The 25,626-nt window shown below is 35.3% G+C and overlaps 2 protein-coding genes and 2 pseudogenes across 2 annotated transcripts; 2 read left to right on the top strand and 2 right to left on the bottom strand.

The window, feature by feature from the left end:
• Positions 1 to 1,206: 1,206 nt before the first annotated feature.
• On the top strand, positions 1,207 to 4,445 carry LOC149059681 (uncharacterized). Its single transcript, XM_089225462.1, has 3 exons — positions 1,207 to 1,434; positions 3,201 to 3,371; positions 4,038 to 4,445. Exons 1-3 carry the CDS (start codon positions 1,213 to 1,215, stop codon positions 4,443 to 4,445), a joined length of 801 nt encoding a protein of 266 aa, XP_089081588.1. The 5' UTR covers positions 1,207 to 1,212.
• A 6,044-nt stretch (positions 4,446 to 10,489) lies between these two features.
• LOC149059680 (E3 SUMO-protein ligase KIAA1586-like) lies at positions 10,490 to 13,701 on the bottom strand (annotated as a pseudogene).
• Positions 13,702 to 19,997: 6,296 nt separating this feature from the next.
• On the top strand, positions 19,998 to 21,094 carry LOC107171730 (uncharacterized; annotated as a pseudogene).
• An 865-nt stretch (positions 21,095 to 21,959) lies between these two features.
• On the bottom strand, positions 21,960 to 22,478 carry LOC107171729 (uncharacterized). Its single transcript, XM_015521986.2, has one exon. The coding sequence runs from the start codon at positions 22,476 to 22,478 to the stop codon at positions 21,960 to 21,962; it is 519 nt and encodes a 172-aa protein (XP_015377472.2).
• Between the last annotated feature and the right edge of the window lie 3,148 nt (positions 22,479 to 25,626).

Raw genomic sequence — 25,626 nt, 5'->3', positions numbered from 1 at the left:
AATGTAATTTTTCTAATGAGTTTTATTTGAATGTGAAATTTCTAGGCTAATAGAAAAAATATAGTAGCTAATTATATTATTGGTATTGGTAATGTTATGTATAAACACCACTCTACATAATATGTATTAAATATGTATAAATATTATTTATATTGAAATACATATAATCTTATACTTAAATGTATATTACTATCGAAATAAGATAATTGAATATCATTTAAATTAGATTTGATTGTTTATAATATTATCGAAGGCCATTAACACTTCAGAATTTATTAGAGGATAATTAAAAGTGGAAGACTTTCTTAATAACATTTCCAATACTTTCATCCGCTGGTAGTTGTATACAATATCTCAATGTATTATATTTGAATATAATATATAATATATAATTTCTACTATATAGAAGAGGGTGGTGAGGAAGGTATATACATAAATAGAGGGGTATGTATATGATAGGAATATATAAGAGGGGGGGGTATGTAAGTTATAGGCATTGATGGGAGGGGGGGGGGTAAGGCTGAGCATGGATGGTAGGGGGATGGGCAGGGCATGACATGGATGAGAGGGGAGGGGGCACGGCCGAGCACGGTCGCGATAGCTCGAACCATAGGGCGGGTTTGGGTAGCCGGATTCGCCGGATTTGCGGGGGACCCAGAACCCACTAAAATATACTACTAATAATTTGTGAAATACAATCGATTTCTATGACTTGATACATAAAATATATTGTTATATGTATTGTTATTAAAATTATTATATTTCATAAATATATTATAAATAAATAATAGGTATATTACATACAATTTAAATTATAATACATGGGCGGGTTGCATAAACGTTCATTAGCCATTTACAGAGCCGAACGCACTAACGATCCGTTAAAAAAAATTGGGTGTTGCTTGAACACTCATTAGTGTTAAAGCGGTCCCTACACGATCAATAATATTGCACAATAATCGATATTGCGCAATATTATTGACGGTCTAGTATAGATATTGAAGGATTGTACAATACATTGAAGAAATCAAACTGGGTTGGAAATTTTTTGTACAATACACAATATTATTGAACGTTTGAATATAATATTGTGCAAAATTACACAATATTTAGTATCATAGCATATCGGTTGTGAAGCCACACGTGTTGACTGTTGAGTCGTATGCGTTTAGGTATATTTTTCATTCTGAATTATGTCAACTAAAGTCTAAAATGGAAGAACGAACGTTCATAATCGAATGTATTAATTTGTATCGGGATCTGCCGGCACTTTGGAATGTCAAAAGTAAGGATTATTCCAATCGTAATAAAAAAAACGATTTTTATGAAACTTTAGCAACGAAATATAAAGAAATTTATCCTCAAGCCACTAAAGAAGATGTTAAGAAAAAAATGAATGCATTAAGAACAAATTGGCGTAAAGAATTCCAAAAGGTTAGTACACACATATATATACATAACTTGATACATAACTAGGGTTTGCGCTAATGTGCAGTACAACACAAATTGTGCAGTTCTAAAATAAAATGTGCAGTACCTACTTACTGCTACCTATTTAATATTTTAGCATTAACTAATAAAATAACTAATAACTAATAAAATAGTATAATATACCAAAACGATTTGTAAAAGTTATAATAATTCATAACAATCAAATTACATTATGATGACATTAGTATACAACTATGAACTATTCTGGATTGACGGATCGTAATATGTTAAATGCATAGGGTAGACCTTTTACATTGTTAAATTTGTCGTTTGAAATTCCGGCTATTTTTATTTGTACTATTTTATTTTGTACTATTTTTATTTGTACTATTTCTATTTGTACTCGATTTTCCAAGTATGATAACCAATTCATTATATATATAGATATATCATTATTGTAATGATATGCTCACACATCATGATTGTATGTTGTTTAAATATTCAATAAAATAAATAACAGTCAAGTTGTCGCACGCAGATAACAGTTAAAATCCAACAAAAAAAACACCATTGTCCACTGATGAAAGGAACGATTTGTATTATTTAATCACATGGGAACTTATACGTAGTTGTGACTATCTGGCACAACACGTGTGAGCTATTTCGTGTGCCACCAGAGCAGGGGATGGTCCAATGAGGATCTCTGTTGCCAAAGACAATGCTAAGTCTTTGGAAACACACAGGCCTTTGGTGGAGCCACCTACAACCCTGGCTGGCTGGACCACGTCGTCTCCTTCCATCAGTGCATGAGCACCACTCATCAGTGCATGAGCACCACTCTCGAGTGCATGAGCACCATCCAAAACTAAAACAACTTCAAGAGTGCAGGAGCACCTAAAAAACTTTTCAACACCAGACATTGCGAGCGACAGCTGGACCGTTTCTTTTTTAAAATCAAAATTTAACAGTGTTGTTTTTCTTTAATCTGAGTGTTTAATAAAAAAAACCTTTATTTATTTTGTTACGTCAACTGCATATCAAAGACAGCTGCGAATAAGGTAAGGCGCATGCGCATCAATATTCATATATTTATATAATTTCATATATTATATTGTATTTATTAGATTTTTATAATTTAATAATTAATATTTTATTACTACGGTGTACTTGATCGTTCTCGAATCACGACCTCGAGAGCCCTCCGACGATCAGGAGGAAGGTAATAGCGCAATTTTAATATTTATATCTAGTAATATATAACTATTGGCAGGAGCCTTAGTTATATATTAGTTGTATCAACTTAAACATTTTAGTTATATTATTATTTATTTTAGAATTTTATTCATATTATTTTAAATTATTTTCTTTTATTTTTGCGTTATTACATTATTAAACTATTATTACAAATTATTATTCAAAAATAGCTCCACATGGAGCTTCACTGAATAAAATATATTTTATTAATTTAAAAATTTTTGAATTTTGTTTGAAATATAAAAATATTTATAGGTAAATATTTTGTTCCAGAGCTAGATTACATTGTAATGAAAGGTATATTTAATTTAATTAGGTTATTTATCTTTATATTATTCATGTTGTAAAAAATTTGAGCATGGTACTCTCTCATGCCAAAATGTGTATACAAGCTAAGTTCAGGTACCTACTTATGCAGTTCTAAAATATTCTTAGCGCAAACCCTGCGATAACTATATATAAAGTACCTACCTATTTATTATTATCATTTCATATTGTTACATTTAATTTCCTAGGTTAAAAGCTCCAAAAAATCTGGTGCTGGATCTGACGAAATTTACGAACCATGTTTATGGTATTATAATGAAATGTTATTTTTGCAAGACCAAGATACACCGAGTGACTCAATAAGTTCAATGAATAGTGACATTGAAAATGACGAAGAAATCAGTCATAGCACAGTTGATGTGAGTATTTTATTATTATTTTATCATTATTTACATTTTTTATGAAAACACATCATTTATTCATACAATAAATTTGTCTTGCCATGGTATTTTTCCTTCGTTATTAAAGTGTTGACAATAAGTATTTCTTATGTCTTTAGCTAACTCTGTAGAATTTCTGTTATTTCCATGTTGTAAATTAATTAATGGCTCTTTAGTTCTTCAAGACCCCTCGTTAATTCTCCCTTCTTCTTCACACTCCATGTCCATTGAACCTTGGCAAATATATGATGCTGACTTTCTTAAATAATTATGTAGAAAACAACAAGCTAACACAATTTTTTTAGCTTTATCAGTATCTACATGTATTGGTCTTTGGAACACACCAAAACGCGAATTCAAAATTCCAAAAGCGTTTTCAACAATTCGTCTTGCTCGACTTAGACGATAATTAAAAATTCTTTGTTCTTTGGTCAAATTGGTTTGACTATAAGGCTTAAGTAAATTTTCGCTCATAGCGAAATCACTGTTTGGAGGTTTTCTTATTTCAACATGTTTTCCGTCCAGTTCTCCCAGGCAATGTGGAAAATTCCATTTTTGTTCGAAATTTTTTGCTGTTTCCACCCATTCTGCTTCCGTTTTTGGAATCTTTGAACAAAAAAAGGTATTAATTATTTTTTTATTTAGGAAACTGAAGAATTGTTTACAATTCCAAATGTAAAAAGAAAACATCAAAAACATCAATCGCAACAGGAAGAACTTATAGGATTAGCTTGTAAACGTTTACGTCAGACGGAAGATAGTGATGAAAGGAAAATAGCTATTGCTTGGGCATCGGAACTTCAAAAAATGAATGCCCAACAACAAATGTTTGCAAAAAAGGCTATCAACGACATTTTATTTGAAGGTCAAATGGGTACATTACATCGAAATGCTATCCAAATAGTATCAGCTTCAACTAGATCATCAACTCCATTCTATAGCAATACTCCAACACCCTACAGTCTTTATTCTTCAACAAATAGTGGCCCCCCTTCTATTGAAACAAATGACATGCATATATCTATACAATACTTATCAGACATTGACTATTGATATTCTAAACAATTATTCTACAATTGAGAATAAAACCGGCACAGTTTCAGATTTTTTTCAAACATTTCAATAACATCAATTTAAAATTTGTTATTTAATTGGGAATTGGCTATTGGGAAAACAAGATAATGATACGCACTCTGGTGGTTAAAGTTATAACTATCCGGAGTAGGATAAATATTATAGTTTATTATTATGATAGTTTCATTATTACACATCACTACATTAGTACATTAATAAACTTAATTAATATTTTTTTTTCCTTAATTATATATTATATTCTTAATATTAATCATATAGTAGAATATATTATATTTTATTTATATTTTTTATATCTTTATTCTAATATAATGTCTGACAAAAATAAAAAAAGCCATGTGAATTGTTCCGTTTATGGCTGTAATTCTTTATATTCCACATCATCAAATATTAGCTTTCATCATTTCCCTAAAGAAAATGAACGTAAAGTTTTATGGACAAATAAATTTGGTAATAATGTCTAGTTGATAGAAGACAGATGTGGGCTATTAAATTACGAATGGGAAAAGAAACTTTGAACAAAAAGAACATAATATAAGATATTGTTTATTAATTAATGATTTATTGTTTAAAAGTATTACATACTATGTGTAGGTTTAAAGTTTTATTAATATTTAATAACCTTACTATATTATGTAAATAACAAACTATGATGTAATGGACTGTATATTTAATTTATTATTTTTTAGTTGCAATAGTTTAACAAAAATAAATTACAATAATACTAATAGGTACCTAATGAAAATATCACAATTAATAATAATAATAGTAATGGTATGTTAATAATGTCACAAGGTATAATAATAATATATGTAAAAATATACACAACTAATATAATTATAAGGCAAACAGAATATACCAATACAATAACATGTTGTCCTAACTGACACAACTAATATAATTCTAAGGCCAACAGAATATACTCACAATACTGTGACTGCTGCAGATAGGTGATTTCATCCACGCGACCACACACGGGAGTTTAATAATACATACAAATACTTAAAATCATAATTAAATACAGCCAACAACCCGTGTGTGTGCGACTACCCTACAGCAGTCACTGAAGCACATTCATCCACGCCGATGAATACAGATACAAAGCCACAGTGGCACAGTACACCATAACATACCCACCACACAAAATAGTGACCGACCTGCTAAAAATACAAAAATTTATAAATTGACAACAGACTGCCCACGAACGATATTTACTACAAAGTCAATGGAAAATTCGGGGACCACGTGGATTTCAGGCTGAAAAACTGATCAAAGGGCACACAACAATAACCGACAACGACCTACATCAACGGAAGATGGTATAACAAGTGCCGACTCATCCGGCGCGGATATAATATGAACGTAGAACAAACAAAAACTAATCAACACCTGGTGTTGCCAACTTTACAATATATATTATATACAAACAACTAATTTGGCCTAAACACTATGATTTGTTTAAATATAATAATATATAAGTAATATACCTTAACAATTTTTCCACACAATACCTATTATTTGTTTACTTTTTAAAACTTGCTCTCCTTCTACAACATTACGTGAGTTAATAGAACAATTGGCAAACGTACTTATTTTTCCAATAGTAAACGCCATTTTAATTAAAAACTTGGAAACTTTTTATGACACCAAATACTAAAACGCAAAAGCCAAAAAGTGAACAGACACAAATAATAGTAGAATAAATTATTCACATTTTATAATAGAATTATAAAATAAAATAATAGAATTATAATTTATAATAGAATGAACAATGTTTATCCTACTCCGGCCTGGTGGGGTAACCGCCACCCATGACGACAGTAAGCGCTCCTCGTGTTAATTTGTTTTCCCAATTGGACATGTAAATGGTAACGGGTCACTTCCCCGTCACCATTTCATCGTCGAACATTTCCCCGTAAACACTTCCCCGTAAGACATTTTCCCGTCTAATACGTTTTACCGTGCGACATTTCCCCGTCCCCGTAATTTGTAAAATATTGTATAATAATAATAATAAAAATTAATACCTTATTTGTAAATTTTGAGCAATAATTATAATAATACAAATTAATGCTACTGGTATACGTTATTACAGGCACATAAAATAATTTGTAAAATGTTGTTAAATATTATATTTGTAAATTATGAGCAATGCCAATTAAATATTCATTGATATTACGTTGATGGTAAGAATTTACAATTTTTTTAATCCGTGTAGTTGTCTTCGTATATTTTTTCTTTTTAGCTACCTGTTCTTGCCCTGCTATTAATTGAATGATTTTTGCTTCCGTTGACCCTTGTTCTTTTTTTATTGTGTCTATCAATCGCCATATTGTTGGATGAGATGCACCTAACAATGACGAAAATGCTCTGTGCCAACCTTCGACGGAGTTGTTTGTTTTTGGAAAATCTGCAAGTGTTGCGTCGTATTGATTCCACAGTGCTAAACTAAATGTAGGTGGGCGTCGAGTTCTACGTCTATTTGGTCTGCCGATCCATGTATCTTCAAAGTAGTCTGTCAATGGAAACAATAGTTCTTCATTTTCTACAAAAAAACTTTGGGACATTAATTCGTCAAATTTTTCTTCGACGTCAGGTACAAATGCTAAAGCCATTAGCTGTTTTACATTTAAGGCAAAGTCAGCATTTGAAATATATTTTTCTCGTATTTCAGGGATACACTGTATTTTTCTCCATATACATTGCCCAAAATGAAAAAAGCAGCCTCTTATTCGGGTGTCCTTGAAAACGTCTGTAATTGCACCTAAAAGCGCTTGTTCAAAATCAACCATAACACTTGCTGGCCGTAAATTTTTTTCCAAATTTAGAAGTTCTTTTATTATCTTAGTATAACTATAACGTGTTTTATTTGGCACAAGTGCAAACACTAACGGTAATACTGTGTCGTATTTTATTGCATGGATTGTAAGAAGCTGAGTAAAGAGTTGTGGGGATGACTTAAATGTACCATCAATAAACCAATGACACTGGTCAGATAATATTTTTAAATTTTCTTCAGTTGAAAACAATAATATTCGATTGATATCATCAGAACCACTATCATAGAGGAGGAAGAGTTTATTGTTTAATGTGAATGTATACGGGTCAATAATAGTTATTTCTGATAACGTTGACAGATTTACGGGAGGTGCATTTTTACAACGCCTTAGTCTTTGGACCGTTTTCTTCATTGTGGCTACTGAAGGTAAAGCGCCAGAAATTGCTTGAGATGATATAGTAGAAATAGTATTAGTAACTATTTGATGAGGAGTTGAAGTTACTTGACTGGATGCTGTCTATTTCAACTCGTTAATAATAGTTTTAGTACTAATTTCTGTTATGGTGAGTGTGAGTGTTTTTATGCAGAATAACTTCATCATTTACTGTATGTGCCCGTCCACGACACTTGTACATATTATATTTGATGCATTTCCAATATGTTTTTTTCATTTTTCGTATAGTCCTTTTCAAAAATATATTCCGAATGTACTAATACATTTTTTCCTTTGGTACTTTTTACGTAAGTCATTTTAAAATAATAAAAAAAAAATAGGTTTACTGAAAAAATCTAATGTACGTATTACGAATGTGACGGCGTATAACGAAAATAATATAACGACGCGACAGTTATCGAGACACTGTTAAGCTATTTCAATTTGTTAGTTTTAGTAATGCATACCGGATCCGTTTAATATCTTTTCGATTGATATCGTACATCGATAACGTGCCAATATCTTTATAGGTAATTTATATTTGATAAAACCTATAAGAATAAATATATATCTAAGTTAATTTGTCCGTACAAGGTGCAATATAAGCTATATAAACATTTATACTATTTTTATTTGTTATATTTTATATATATCTTTCTTTTGACGGAGAAATGCCCAACGGGGAAAATCGCTGGACGGGGAAACGGTAACGGGGAAATGTCTAACAGGGAAATGTATTACGGGGATCTGTCCATGAATCCCTGTAAACTACAGGTACATTTTGGTTCGTTAACTTTTACAGATCCGTTAAATATGGTGATAAGAATATAATTTCTTATCAGACACACCTTTTATTATTAAAAATATTTAAATATAGGTAATTTAAATTATAATAAAAATATAAAATATACATTTAAACTCAAATAATACGTTTTTTTCATAATATGTTTTCATCTGATTCTGATTCAACGAGTGATGATGATTTTATCATTGAGGTGCTTCAGGTGTTACCGAGACCACGTTCTTTTCATGATAGATCCAATCCGTTTACAGAATATGATGATATAGATTTTAAACATCGATTCAGGTACTTAAAAAATATTTGATTTAACTATATTTTCACATATTAAGAATAGTAATGCCCTGCATTTAAACCGGATGATAATTTTTTTACTGCATTGAACACTGCATTTATGGAAAAATCTTCATCAGCCGTATCAGCTTCTTCATTATTTTCGTCTTCCTCAGGCGCGTCGCTGAACGAAGAAATAAGTTCTTGATCATTAAGTGGTTCTGATGTTAGTACATTATTATCAAAGTTAACATAATCATCAATATCTGGAAAACATATTTCTTTTTGGACTAACTGTTGTTGTATTGCATTTTTGAAACCCGCATGATGAAAACAGTTTTGAATCGTACTCTCTGTTACTTTTTCCCAAGCTTTGAAAATCAGTAATATGCCATCTAATACGTTGATATTGGTATCAATTTTATTTTCCATATTATTGATCATTTTTAGCACCAAACTTTTTCGAAAATAAGTTTTCATACATTTTATTACACCTTGATCCATTGGTTGAAGAACAGACGTACAGTTACTGGGTAAAAATACAAGTTTAATATTACGCAATACAACTTTAGAATGTGCTGGACAGTTATCAACTAAGAGTAAAATTTTTTCTTTTTTTCTTCCCAACTCTAAATCCCAATTTAATAAAATTTTAGACCATAATTCTGCAGTCATCCAAGCTTTGGAGTTTGATTCATATGTTACCGGTAGACAGTCGATATGTTTGATATTTTTGAAACACCGTGGATTACGGGATTTTCCAATTACAATAAGTTTCATTTTATTAAATTCATTCATTAAATTTAAATGTTCTGTTTAAAAGCATTTTGAAAAAGAGCCCAGTCTCATCTGCATTATAAATTTGATCATCTGTGTATCCAGGGCTTAAAGTGGGAAAAAATTCCAGGGGGGACTAACGTCTCCATATAGTTTTAAGCGTTCCATATATTGTTTTATGTATAATGTCTAATGTACATAGACATATTATAGTAGATACATGTAATTTTTAAACAGTGATTGTGTAACATACTCATCCAACATTCCCACTTTTAAGTTTAAACCTTGAATAATGATAAAATTTGTAATTTATTTTATGAACAATTTAAATCACAAATAATACTACATTTTTAAAAATAATTAATGTTTTACACAAATTTAATATTGTTTCTCATGATATTAAGTTGTAAGAAGTGGTTTTTTTAAGAAAACTAAAGAAATCAACCTGACCAAAAATATTTATATCATAAAATGTTGGGTTTTTAGTGCTTTAAATTATACAAAATAAAATTTAAATTCTATGCATGGTGGGATAAGTATGCTTATAAAATCACACTTTACCTATATATCTATATATATATTATATATATTAATAAGAAAGTATGAATTTCAATTTTACATTATTTAATAAAGAGCTATTTTAAAATAAAACAATTATAAATATTTAAATAGGAACATAAATTATATTTTCTTTAATAAAATGTTTTCTTTAACATGAATTCATAAAAATTATAAATGTAACATACCAACATAGAAAATATACATATTAACTATATTATTATACTTATGCATTTAAGAGTAAAATAAGTTATAATAACTATTAATATATATAGTAAGGTAATGTAGGAACATAAATTAAATTTTCTTTTGCACTTGGTTGCTTTAACATTAAATAATAAAAATAAAAACTAACAAACATAATAATAATCAAGTAAGTTTTTTAATTAAACATTTAAACAATTCCATATTGAGTTATAAGGGTTAGATTCATTTTCATCTTTTTTGGCTCTTTTTAAACAATTTGTTTCTGTAGCAGAACGTTTTCCTCTCATAATCCATGACTTCACAAATGATTTAGGATCAAATTTTTCTAGAGGTGGCCCAACACAATGAATGAAAATTAGTGAAGACAAATGACTTGATGTTAATGTACTCCTTATAGGACTTACAATTACATTCATTGAGCTAAAGGTACGTTCACACTCCGAAGAAGATATTGCAATAGAGTTAATTACAGTCATTAAAGGTTTAATATCAATATTAACTTTTTTATTTTCTTTGAACTCACGAAACCTCGAACAGATAAAACTTGATCAATTTGAAACACCTGTGATAAACGTCGAATATTTTCATCGCCATACTGAATATCCATATTATCTGGCCAATTTTCTGGGGAAAGGACTTCTAAATCTTCAATTAAATTTTTGAAATTAACTTGATATTCATTATTAACTTCCCTCGATGACACATTACTAGCTTGTGTTGTCATAAGTCTTTGTTTCATATTATTACTTAAACTTGTAAAAAATTGTCCCATTTGTACTTTTATAACTGATGTTTTAGAATATATTTGAATGTTTTTGAATTCTTTGTTTTCACAAGCAGAAATAGCTTCTTGACTTTTTGGACCGGGTATACTAGCCATGGACTCTAAAACTCGAATTGTACGCTGAATAGATTTATGAGCAGCAGGTAATGTCATATCTCTTTTTTGTAATTGTATTGATAAGTCTGATAGTTCAATTAATGCATCATATAACACACCAAGATTATGTACAAAATTATTCGAAGTGTGTATATTTTTTAACCCATTATATTTTGCTCTTTCTCTTGAGTCTCTACATGTGTCAGTAGATGCATAAGAAAAATGTTTGAATAAAGCTTCATAATTATTCCAAACAGCTTTCACTGTACTCTGACTTGAAGCAACCCATCGAATAGTGAAAATCTTACCGATCGTTAATAGTTGTTTCTCCAATGAAGCAGCACATTCACGTAATTCACTTGTATTCTTAGGAGACATATGGTATGTTGCATAAAGTTTTTCAATAAAACTCTGAAATTGATTTAGTCCACTTACTTCTTTTAAAGTATCGTTAACTGCCAACTCTAGGCGGTGGTTACAACAGTGCCAAGTTATTATATTTGGAAAATCATTTTTTAATAGAGTACCGACACCAGATTTCCGTCCCAACATATTAGATGCTCCATCACTAACAAAAGCAATTAAGTTTTTTTTTAAAAACTCAAAATTAATCCCATACTTTTCAAGTGCTTGCAACATTGAACCTTTTACAGATATAGCTGAGGTATTATTCAGTTCAACAATATCAAAAAAGAATGTATTTATTTCACCTAACTCACCAATAGCACAGCGCAAACAAACAACCAACATCGACTTCTTGCTTAAAGTTGTTGATTCATCAACTAAAATACATAATTTTGTTTCATTTTCTGTAATGCATTTAGCTAATTTTTTTCTCATCTCAAAGGCAATATGATCAATTATTTGTGTACATGATACATTAGTTTGAAGAATTCTACCAATATCAACTCCATTAATAACTTGTAAGTCAACTAATTTTGGCATATCAGTATATGGGCGTTGATTTTTAGAAATTAAATAGGTTGTTCTAAATATTTTTTGTGTTTGGTCTGATTCAGATAATACCATTTCAGATAATTTTTCATCCATTATATTTTTTTTACTTTCATCAACAATCTTTTGAGCATTTAAATGTGAAATTGAAAGCTTGTGTTTTGATATTTTTTTTCTTAAATTAGTCTGTTTATTTTTTTAAATTTAAACCAGTTGGAGAAATTTCTGCATTTGACCACTCAGTTGCTATATGTGAACCTGTTTGCTTAAGCAAATTTAGATTTACATCTCTACAAAATGTACAAGCAATTTTTTTTTCTTTAAAATACATCCAAGGATAAGTTTCAGTAAAATAATGAATTTGTTTGGTGTCCCAGCAATCAGGATAAGAATTATTATCTATATAATTAGTAGATTTAGTAACAGGAATTGTGGATGAGGTTGATAAGTCAATATTTGATTTAAATGTACTGGTAGCAGTTTGTTCTTTGCTAGTAGGAACTTTATGTGTAGGTAAATCATTCTTTGGAATTTTGGAGAAGTTATACTTCAAAAGACTCATAATGTCTACACAAAACAATATATGAAAATTAAAAAATAAATATTCTTTAAAAATAATTTAACTTAAATAAGATTAAATTTACCTGTTAGCCGTAACTTCTTAGTTCTTTTTATAACAAATTATTTAAATAGATAATTAAAATATAGTTAACATTAAAAACTTTTTCAATAAAACTACTTAAAACGATAAAGATTAAGTAGGTACATACTACAACACACTACATTAAATGCTGTCAATAATAATATTTTGTTAGTACAACAATATAATTATTATTATAATGATCTTTTGATTTTCGAATATTTTTATGTATAGTTATAAATAAACTTATAAATTATACAGTGTATGCATTGGTCAGAACAGTAAACAATCCGAACGCGTACCTCACCTCACGTACGTGGCTATAAATTGCTATAAACGTTTTCATCGGGTTGGCCCTAACATCATATTAGTAAACGTTTTTGTGTTTTTCGAATAAGTGATAACAATTTCTTAATAGGTAATCACTAATCACGGTTGTAACTTGTAATCTCAACGGAATTATCGGAATTCTGAATTATATTGATTATATAATGTTTGGATATAATTGATTATTGAAGAATTTGAAGCGTTCCGACTTACCATACGCATAATTTGTTAAAGTCGTTAAAGGGGACGCTTTTTAACCACCGTTAGAGGTAGGGGGACTGAGTCCCCTTGCGTCCCCCTCCCCACTTTAACCCCTGTGTGTATCCTTCCCGCATTTTTGGCCATACTTTTTCGAGCCAATTTTGTGTTATTTCAGTGTTAACCGAATTGGATTCTCCACTTATTGTCGAAAACACAGTATTATGTCTTGATCTAAATCTTTGAATCCAACCAGTGGAACAATTAAAATTATGCTTACCAAGACCTTCAGCTAATTCATTGGCTTTCTGTTGAAGAATTGGTCCATTTATTGGAATGCATAAATTTCTTTGATTTTTAAACCATCGTAGTAAAACCGTGTCTAAATCCATATGCGTACAATTTCGAAGTTTTTTAACTGACAATTTTTATATATTTAATATATTATAAAAATATACTATAATTTGTATAATATATTGTGTTGCTCTGTACAAAGCAATAAGGTGTTATTATAATTTTAGAAAGCACAAATTGGCACAAGAAATGTTATTGAAAGAACATTTGGTGTTTGGAAAAGGCGGTTTCCTGTGCTATCGGTTGGAATTCGAACTAAAATTCGAACTATTCTTGTAACTATTATAGCTACAGCAGTATTACATATACATAATATGCTTATCAAATCAAATGACCCTCTACCTATAAATGAAACTCTCCTAATTGAAGATTTGCGTCAACAAGTTCCTGTATATCTTGTTTCTCAAACTGGGAACATAAACCGCAGAACATTAATTGACACTGTTTTTAATTAAATATGTAATTTTGACTGTTACTATATTTTATATTTTACTATATGCCTACAACATATAATATACTACATATTATAATTATTATTGTTTTATTTTTTTATTAAATAATAACTGAATAACAATACTTCCTTGTAATAACAATAAAATTACAAAAATATAAATAGATAGAGTTAAGAAAGATATTTCAGATACCGACGAGATAAAGCGATTGGAAAATGCAATGGACCGGAATATATGGAGAAGTTTGGTTGAAGCGTGCAAAATGCCTTAATGGCTTGTATAGCATAAAAAAAAATATATATAAATTAAACATTTTTTTTTTATTATATTACTATTGGGCGCGGTTGGTGAGAAATCATCATTAGTATGACCGTTCCATCATCACGAGTTTCCTGGCGCACTACCTCGGGCGTATTAATCCGTGTGTTGCAAGTCAACCTCAATCACTGTTGGGTTACACAGCAGTTTTTGTCGCAAACGATGGCTGAGCGGGAAGTCAGTGTGGCCCTGATTTACGATTTTTGTCGCAATGTGTCGGATGTAGAGAGGTGGGTTTCCAGCTCAGACGGGAAGTGCTCCATTTTAGTCACGGGCGATCTAGTCATTGACGATCATGGTGCTGGCGTTGGTTTTGTGTGGGCGACTATTAATGGTATCACTTTCTACAGTTGCTATTTCTCACCGAACTGCTCGTTACAGGACTTCGACCTGTTTCAGGGTGGTCTCGAGGATTCGATCCGCCATCTCCCAGGAGCGCCTACGGACCTGGTGGTGGCTGGCGACTTCAATTCTCACTCCCCGGAGGGAGGGGTGTCTTGCTCTCGGACCTAGCTTCGACGCTAGGGCTCTCGATCTATAATATAGATTCTGTGCCTACCTACAGGAGGGTCAATGCCGCCTCCGTGATCGACGTCACGCTGGCGCTTGCTCTTCCTCACAATCACCCGCTGATCTTTGACTGGGAGGTACTGCAGGATGGGTACTCCGCCAATGATCACCTATACATAGTATACACAGTGTCTACCTCGGGAACCATTCCGGAGCAGACTGTCGAGGGTAAGCCAAGAGGATGGGCTGTCAGGAAGATGAATAAAGACGCGGCATATATCTACTGGAAATTGACTGGTCCTCCGTGGCCACTACCTTAGAACGCTTCTGCTAGAGAGTACGCCGTACAGTTGAACGACTTCCTTTCCTTGTCGTGTGACGCGGCGATGCCAAGAAGAACCTTGTTACAAGGAAGAAAGTCAGTTCATTGGTGGAGTGATGGTATTGCCGACCTGCGCAGACGAGCTATAGTTGCGCGAAGGGCATACCAACGAGCTGGCCGTAGATCGGGTCCGGTTGCGCGTGCGGCAGAACTCGAGGCCTACAAGGCAGCGCTTGCCGAGCTAAAATAAGCAATCCATAGGGCTCAGGAGAGGTGCTGGATGGAACTGTGTTGGGCGGTCGACAGTGACTCTTGGGGCGTACCCTATAGGCTGGTCACCAAGAGACTAGGCCGACGCTCTCCAAAAATGGACCAGACGACAGCGGTGAACGTGGTGAGTGGTCTATTTCCTCTGACACCTGTGATCAACTGGAATTCCGTACCCGAATCCATTGACGATATCGCGGTCCCCATCGACTTGCCAGATTACCCTTTGCGGGTGCCTCTATTTTCATCTAAGGAGGTAGATAAAGCGGTGGTGAAGCTACCATCGGGAAAGGCACCCGGGCCTGACGGCGTACCGAATGAAATAATAAGGCTGGCATACTCCAAGTTTACGGCAGTGTTCAAGGAGTGTTTCAGTGCCTGTCTTTTAGCTGGCCATTTCCCGTCCACCTGGAAACGCGCGAAACTGGTACTCCTGCACAAAGGACAAGGTAAACCTAGGGGGACCCCGTCCAGCTATCGACCGATTAGCCTGCTCGATGGCGTTGGTAAAGTGCTAGAGAGGCTTCTGCTGGACATGCTAAATCAGCACATTGAGGCGGCCGGGGCTCTTAGTGATTTACAGTTTGGGTTCAGACGGTCTAGGACTACGACGAATGCCATAGACGAGGTGCTAAAAGTAGCTGCGGTGGCTTCAATGGTGCGGTACAAAACAGACATCTCTGCGTTCTGATCACGTTGGATGTCAGGAATGCTTTTAACTCTGCACCTTGACAACTGATCGACGCTGTGTTACGGAGGTATGCGGTCCCTGACTACCTAGTTAGAGTGCTCAGGTCGTACATGGACAACAGGGAGCTACTGGTTGGCGACGAGGCCAGTTTGTGTGTCACGTGCGGGGTTCCCCAAGGATCGGTTCTGGGGCCCACCTTATGGAATGTCTTTTATGATGGTATACTACGGCTTCCAGTCAGTGAAGGAGTTAAACTTGTAGCGTTTGCCGACGACGTCACGGTCATCGCCGTCGCCCACAATGCCGAACTGATTGAGGGGCTGGTGAACCCTGTTTTCAAGGAGATTGTGAATTGGATGACTGACAATGGACTGCAGTTGGCCCCAGAGAAGTCTGAATGCGTAGTTCTGACTAAGAAGCGTGCATTCCGAAATCCTGAATTATATATACAGGGGTGCATGGTGCCAGTGAGAGACTCCATCAGGTACCTAGGAGTCCACTTAGACACGAGGCTTTCTTTTGGTCATCACATTGCAATCGCGGTCGACGGTGCGAGGAAGGCAGCTGCTGCGTTGGGTAGGCTGATGCCTAATGTTGGTGGTCCGAGGCAGTGCAAGCATCGACTGCTGTGTCGGGGTCGACGAAAGCCCACCTTGTCGTGGTGACCCCACCCGGCTGGACTTGTCCAGTCACTAAGAAGCTTTGACACTAACCTTCGTCCGGGGGCAGGCCGACCCCGGACCGTACTAACCTGTAGGCACAACGACTGCGACCGCCGATCTAGCACGCCGGCGGCCAGAGGGTGCAGGGCCAACAGGGGCAGCCCCCTACTAATATAACTAATGATGGATACACCTAATAAGATAAGTAGCTTCGGAGCCCTCTTTCTGGGAGGGTCGGACTCCAAAGAACCCAGATCCGTCAGGCGGGAGCGGTGCGCGTCCCGTCGGTCGCTATCCATGAACAGCACCAAAAATGCGAACAAGAAACTGGATCGGACATTTTGGATTAAGACAACGGATATACTCAGACTTCGAGGAGGTGGCATCTCCAATGACGAGGACGATGATGACGACAATGATGGCACAAACGCCAGCAGCAGTGGTGGAATGGTCACAGACGAAAGCCCGCCCCACAAACGCGGACCCCCGAGCCCTCTAATGGCAGCACAGACAAAGAGAAAGCCTGTCGGGGCCGTTTCGGGTATGGCAAAAGAGGTCAATACTCACTTCGGGTGGCTAGAGCAGTTTGCTCACACTGAGAGGGCCAGAAAACTGACTGTGGCAGGATCAGAGGGCATTGTCGAAATAACTAAAGCACTAAGCGACATCTTCCAAGACCTTTGCTTGGAGGTCAGTAGACTCAGTGGCAAGGTACAGCTGACCCAAGAACAGCTCAGATCCATGCTGACCACCTACAGTGACTCACTGCTAGAAAAGTCAGCAGAAATTGGCAGGCTCCAAGTCAAAAACAATGAGCTAAGAGCCGAAATTCAGGGAAGAGTACGTGCCGACGAGCTGTCTGAGGGGCAGGAAGTTCCCGACAAACCCAAAACTACCCCTCCATACCAGAGCAAGTCTACACTACCGACATATGCCAGAAAACCAAAAATGGACCCTAAACCTGGTCAGCCTACGGGGGATACAAAGAATGTGTCTAAGAAAGTGACCATTAAAAAGACCCTCACCAGGTGTCGAGAAGTTAAGACCGCCTCAAGGCTCACCTTCGAAGTGCCTAGTAACGTCAACATGACAGCGGCGAAAGCCGAGCTATGGGTGACGGTCAAGGAAAAGATGAAGAACCCTAGAGCCAGGACCGTGATAAACGGCTCACGGATAATTATAATCCCTGATGACGGGAATACGTTGGAGGTGGTAAGCAGCTTACCCAACGTTAAGGTAACAGGCCCCAAGCAACCGAGAGTCATCATATACGATGTTGACTCTGAATTAAAAGAGGATGAGATTATTACTGGGCTAGCGGAGCAGAATCCGGAATTGGGTCTTACCCAGAGGGACATAGATATAATAGTGGCAAAACACAAGTTGGGCCCAAGGGACAGCATGACCACCCATTGGGTGCTTGAAGTTCCAGCTAGCACACTGCCTAAGCTAGAAGGAGAACAAGTATTTTTGGGGCTAACCAGATGTAAGATTAAACTACACCAAAGCGTTCCGCAATGTTTTCACTGCCAGGAGTATGGGCACACTACCGCGAAATGCGTACAAGAACTGCCAAAGTGCAGACATTGTGCAGATTTGCACGACAGTAGAACATGTAAAGAGCCCCAGAAAGCGGTTTGCACTAACTGCAGAGGAGATCACAAGGCGTCGAGTGTTGCCTGTACGCACAGAATTAGGGCAATTAAAAGCCTTTTAACACGCACAGACTTTGGCCCGAAATGAAAAATAAAATAAAAATACTTCAAGTCAACCTAAACGGTCAGCTGATTGCGGCAGAACAAATATGAGACTGATGTATCAAGGAAAATATAGACCTAGTCTTAACGCAAGAACCACCAACAAATGGAAACAGCCTAGTAACAAATTTTGAAACATGCCAGCAGGTGTCGGACTCTGACAATCCTGGTGCGGTTATCATAATCGCCAATAATAGGGTAAGATGCATAAAGATAGCGCAACGCACATCCCAATATGTGGCTGCAGCCAAAGTAAGCTTAGATGGCAGGGAAGAATCCAGTGTGGTCCTGGTCTCAGCGAACTTTAAGTACAGCAAACCCACCAACGACTTCACCGAAATCATACGCTTTATCGCCCAGGAACACAGATCCCTATTGATATGCGCAGACAGCAACGGACACTCCTCACACTGGCATAACCCGGATACGAATGCTAGGGGCAGAATCGTAGAGGAGACGATTGATGACCTCCTGCTGAACATACATAATGTCCCAGCACCCACACCGACATACGAACGGGCACATATGGGTTCGTCCAATATAGACCTAACCTTGACCAAGGCCAACCTAAGAAAGAAAATTTGTAACCGGACTGTCACGGACGATACTGACAGTGACCACAACACTATAAGCTCTGAGCTATGCGTAAGTACGTACCACCCTAGAATGAAAACAGAAGCATCATTTAACGTCAGAAAGGCAGATTGGTCTAAATTCCGAAGTACGTTAATACAATACAATCAACTAGCCAACAATGATGATGACGCTAGTAGTATGAAATAGCCGATTCTGATACCTCAACCCTCATCCCTCATCCCTGAGCCAACTGAGCCTCATCCCTCATCCCGCCTCCCACATCCCGCGTACGTGTGCGACGTGTATTTTCTCCCCACCACCCTTATCCTCATCACGCAGCTACGTACGTGTGCGTTATTGTTATCATATTATTGACTGAGCCAACTGAGCCAACTGAGCCTGATACCTCAACCCTCAACCCTCAACCCGCACCCTCAACCCCAACTGAGCCAACTGAGCCTCATCCCGCATCCTGCATCCCGCACACGCACCCGCCACCGCCACCACCGCCACCGCCACCGCCGCCGTATATTTCCTGCCATTAGGATTATTCGATATTAAAATACCTATTAGTGAATAACTTAGTAATGACCGATTTAGTCCACATCAATTAATTACATTATACCATTATAATTGAAAAATGTCCCCACCTATTATAGAGACTCCTGACTGAAAGAGCCGTTTAGTCCGTCTGCTGCGTTACACCGCTGTGCACGTATTTTTTCTCTCCAAGTCTTTAAAATTTTTAGTGAGTGTTATTTTCAAAAATAATTTTAATCATGGCTGGTTCAATTGGAAACATGGCTGCAGTGTCCAAGAAGAATTTCACATATGTTCCACCATCACCACCGGCTGATCTCATCGAAACTACATGCTACACACTGGATTTTGCGAACCGTAAATGTGTGCATATCCGTATTGATTCGAGCGAAAATTACGAAGTCGTTGTAAATATATTAACTTCATCACGTCACGTTAAAATATTGCCTGATTTTCTCCGGCGTATATTTTCTATGATGGAGCATATCTTGTCGTACATATTAGATGTACCACAGAAATACAAGCGCACGATATTTCTTGAGACAGAATTTTATAAAATATCCAGCATGATGTATTGCGGGGAAAATGTGCTAGTGATTGAGTCAAAAACCGAAAGCGGATGCAGGGTACTCTTGAATCGGGTGGACCTTATTCGTCTTCAATATTTCGAATGTTGTATTTTCGAAAGTATCGTAAGAAATCAATATACACTGCTCAATTAGTTATAGAACAGACTGATGAGTTTGCGACATACCTACGTGAGAAATACAATCTCTTTAAATCGTCACCGAAAAATTTAGAAGAGATGATAGTATACGTTAAGAACGCGCAAGACGAACAAATGGACAAATCTTTTCCAAACTTAACCGGTCAAATACAAATGTTCGCAGCTAAACAACTAGCAGCATCTTTGCTAAATCGGTCGACACACGAGGTAATTCATAAATTTAATATATTATATTAAAATATTTAATACCATTTTTTTTTTTTTTTTTAGTCGCAGAATGGAGAAATAGATTCCCCAATGTCACCAAGCATTACGAATATATTCGGCATGCACGATGACCCGCTTACATACGCTACTCTTAGCCCGTTAGATGTAATTTATATAATCATATTTTTTTAAATAAAAACATTATTTAATTGTAATTTTTTTTTTCAGCTAATAGATAATATTGAAGTGCCAGACGGGGTTGAGCAGTCGTTCGACGTAAACGATGGACCAGATTTTTTCAGGGCGCAATCACCATCTCAAGTCATTACGCCACCGCCATATCAATTACCATTCGCCGAACACCCAGCACCAGTGCGCAATGTTAAGCGGCAACTATTTTAATATTTGTTCATAAAACATAATTTATATGAAAATAAAATAAGCGTGATACTTAAAACAAGTTTTTTTATTATTAGAAAATAATATTTACAAGGTATAAAAATAATTATTAGATATTTACAAGGTATATAAAAATAATACAAGGTTTACAATTTTCTAACATCTCCACTAAACGGATTGTAAGTTATAATCTGGTCATGTAGTATTAAACAATAAGCTGCAGTTTTTTCTGGAATAACTGTGTCCGTTTCAAAGTCTATTCGTAGGTCCAAGGTCGATAATTTCACGTTATCATTCTGGTACGACAAATCAACAACGACGATTGGCACATAGTTTTGAAAAATATGTTTTGATAACAATGGTTCGCAATAATCTCTTTCGTAATTCGATTTTTGAAAGTATGTATAAGCTTTGTAGAGTATGCTAGTGGTATTATTTTTAAAATCAGCTCGAAAGTCTTCATATGGATACACCTCGGAATTTAAGTGCACCTTAAGATTTTTTAGTTGACAGTGATCAAACCGCCCAGCGTCAGTTTCGATATTATTTTTTCTACTTGTTTGTAATCCAAACAAAACAAACCTTGGTTTTTCCAGTAAGCTGCTAGACTGAACAGTCTACGAATGAGAAGTGTTTCTAGGGAGCACCGGATATTCGCATAGATCCCAGGTCCTGAACGCGCACGACAGTGTTTTACGAGAATCTAATACTTTCAATAACTTTAATTTTTCTGTATCACTGACTTTGATAATAGGCATCTTCCAAGTTACCTAGTCAGTTCAATTGTAATTTTTTTTTTTTTTATCAACGGCAGCGGTTGCGCCTTCGCCCACAACATGTATCGCATCAAGGTCGGTAGATGCGTGATTTAAAATTGATTGCAATTGAGTAATATCTTTTTGTAATCTTCACAAAATCCGAAAACATGTTTTAGAGGAATACACCCGGAAAATATATTATTGGTCATACAATTTTTGTTATCTTCACTATCCATTTCCGAGTCCCAAGCCGCATTCTCTAACGCATTCAAATCGTTTGGAGTGTACGAGCAGTATGCTTTCAAATATGATGACACTCCGGGTGATTTCAATTTTTGTATTTCTATTCCGTTTATTTCATATCGCATCTCGGAGAATAAAAATACCAATCCGTTATTTGAAAAACGAACTTCCCCCGCTGCATCGGCCGGTTTGTTAACTTTTCCCTCGATGTAAATATAACTCTCGCACGGCAAAGTGTAAGAATCCATGTTTTGAACATTAATTCTAATTTCCTCATTGTATGATAGAGCTGAGCTTGAATACGGCGTGAACGAATGGTTACTCTTTTGAGTTATTTTACAATCGTCGACATAGTCGGCCGTCACGTCTAAATATGACTCATCCATCTTTGTAAAGAACGAAGAAAATTTAAATTATTTTTCGTGAGCTTGATATTTTTCGGCTTAGATGTTGATTTCTTAATGGTGGGCGGTATACTGACGGGTTTTTTGATTGTAGCTCTTTCTATATTAAATTTGAGTGCCATATCCACGGGTTATTTGTAAACGAACAGTTATTGGCTCACCGCGTAGATTAATCAGACAATCGTTCTGATCTTTTAGCGCGATATTCACTTTAGTTATTGAAGTCGTATTGAGACCGTAAAAAACTGGATGCCTAGGTACCTCAACGATTTTATATCCGCAGGAACAGCAGGATAAAGCTCGTGTATGATCTGGCTCGGCGCTCCGTCACAGAATGATCCGGTGATTAAATTACCTACACTCTACTTTTATACAGTTTATTTTCATTATGCTGACAATATAATAAGATTCGTGAGTAGCGTCAGTAGTGTATAGCACATTTCTAAAACCTAGAAATTTCGCTATGCTATTCAAAACCCCTAAATCGACTTCATGACTACACGATATACTATACTTTAATGTTCTGCTGTTTGCTTTTAACTCAAAAAAACTGACATAGTCGGGCATCATGTTTTGTATAATAGACTCTAACTGATCCAACTCATAAGTGCCTGTAGGTATATTAACGTTCTCGTTATTATTGATTATATAACGAAATCCGATAGTATTACAACCAGGTTCTATGTTTGGTATAGAATTATTTGTCTGTAAACTCAAAAGACATATCTGTGCAGTATTTTCTACTTCCAACGGTAGAAAGATCTCGCACGACAATTCACTCGAGTTTCCGTTTAACGTTAATGTGAACATGATAAACGGACAAGTGTCCGCAGTTTGTAGTATTATATTTCTGCTCTCTGCTGTAATTGAAATGTATGTCGCATCCGTGAAAATATTGTTGTACTTCTAATGGTGGAGGTAAATTTCCAAAGCTATCAAAGTATTCGACTTTTTTTCCGATTTTTTATACGCTACCCAATGTGTTCCTGTATCGCTTTCAGCGTCCAAGTTAACAATCGCCGATTCTTGACGTTTAGGGCGGCCGCACACGGGCAACTTTTTGCTGTCGCAACTGTTTTGTCTTTTCCGCAAATTCCACTAAGTCAAATGTAGTCCCGCACACAGAGCAACGCAACTTTTTAATTGCTCGACCCGCCGACAGAAGGGCGACGAAACTGTCTCCGTGTAGTTTCCTCGTCTATAGTTTGGTATCTACGTGCGCACACGGGCGACAATATAGTTGCCGTTTCATTTTTTCAGTGACGTCCGAGCAAGTCAAATAGATTTTTTTTAGTACAAAATGGCCACAGTAGCTTGTCCTCGAGATGAAGACATTGACAGTGAATCGTTAATAATTGAAATAGAAAAGAGACCAGCATTGTTCAATAAAAATTTAAAAGATTATTCAGATGCTAATTTAAAAAGTAAACTATGGGAAGAAGTGTGCTTAAATGTGCTGGGTACGACCTGGGGACAACTCAATGCAGAACAAAAAAAACAAGCAGGTTCGTACTTTTATATCTTGTAAACGTATGAGTAGAAGTAATTGTGCTAGAAATATATATAATATAAGTATACAAATTACAAAACTAATATAAATGTTCAATATACAATATATATTGATAAGCTAGCTGCACGTGGGCGTCGTTAAGATAAACGTACAGCTTATCTTAACTGCGACCGTACGTGTGGGCCGCGGTATTTTTTTTGACGTTATTTTTTATGACGTTCGGATAATAATAAATAGAGCATGGATTTATATTATCTTAAAAATTTTATTCTCTACAAATATTAGTAATATTTATAAAAATATAACAGGTGTTCCAATGTCGTTTACCGTATTAGTATTAATAGTAAAATAATATTAACAAGGTATTATAATTTTATTAATATTATTAAGACATTATTTATTGTTAAAAAAAATTGAATATGTACTCGTATATTAAATATATAATTATTAAATTTATTATTAACATCAGAGTTCATTGTACTACCATGGAACAGATCCTTGAGGGGATGTAAAATAGGTTGCAAAATAGTTACGTATATTGGTAGCAGATATAGTTCTATCGTGGGGTTCAATGTTCACACTCTGCAGTGGGCATTCATAAGCTGTGTCTGTAAAATTAATTCCATCTCTTTTGCGTACAAAATTATGGAGCACACAGCATGATTTGATTATCGTAACAATATATAACATATGTAACCGCCTTTCTTGGTTGGGCTGGAACTGCCGACGACGAGATGAACGATAATGATGTATGGCACCGGAACTGATGACAAACAATATCGTTGTTGTAATTGACGGAGCCAGAGCTGGTCACCAAATCAACTAGCGCACGGGAGCCGAAACTGGCCGTAGATATCACCCGTCGCAATACACGGGGTCAAAGCTGACCGTGGAGATCATCCACTCACCGTTGCAAACAATCAAAAATAATAGAAATCCGACAAAAACGTGAAGGATCACACGTGTTTTCTTTAGCTCGAAAAATAATAATTAATATCAACAACAACGAACGAGCGGTAACGCCGGGAGCGTAACAACAACGACAGTGTTGCCAGGTCAAATTTGCAAATGTTTCGATTTCATTCGATTTTTACCCAGTTTAAGCAGTTGTTGATGAATACAGACTTTTCAGTATGTGATAACTTACATATAGAATTGTTTCTAATTAGAGCCATACATTTTCCTCCAATATAAATGTCTTCAGGTTTTACAAAATTTTCAGGTACTCTGTACTGCACTTTTTCTAGATCAGTAGTTCTTAGATAATCAGGTTTTATGTAACATTCCAATATAGTTTTGTACGTCATAGACATTTTAGAGTATAGTTTATGAATTTGAGGCTGTTCATTTTGAAATAAGATATTTAAGGAGGTCATCAATGGTAAAACAAAATCTAAAAAACTCATATAAAGTTCAAAATGAGGATCATTAATATATTTGAAAATTTCATTTGCTTTATTATCATTGTTTTCGCTTTGAAAATATAACTTAAGTGCTGGCAATTGTTCTAATATTCTTTGAATGCATACATGTAAAGACAACCATCTTGTCTGACATGGTTTCAATATTTTATGAGGTTTAATTTCACAAAAACTTTGAAATTCTTCATATTCTGTTTGT

The sequence above is a fragment of the Diuraphis noxia genome, unplaced genomic scaffold (assembly GCF_037042655.1).
Source record: "Diuraphis noxia isolate RWA-SAM2 unplaced genomic scaffold, SU_Dnox_SAM2 contig0001, whole genome shotgun sequence".
Lineage (NCBI taxonomy): Eukaryota > Metazoa > Arthropoda > Insecta > Hemiptera > Aphididae > Diuraphis > Diuraphis noxia.
This window is presented reverse-complemented; position numbering and strand designations above follow the sequence as displayed.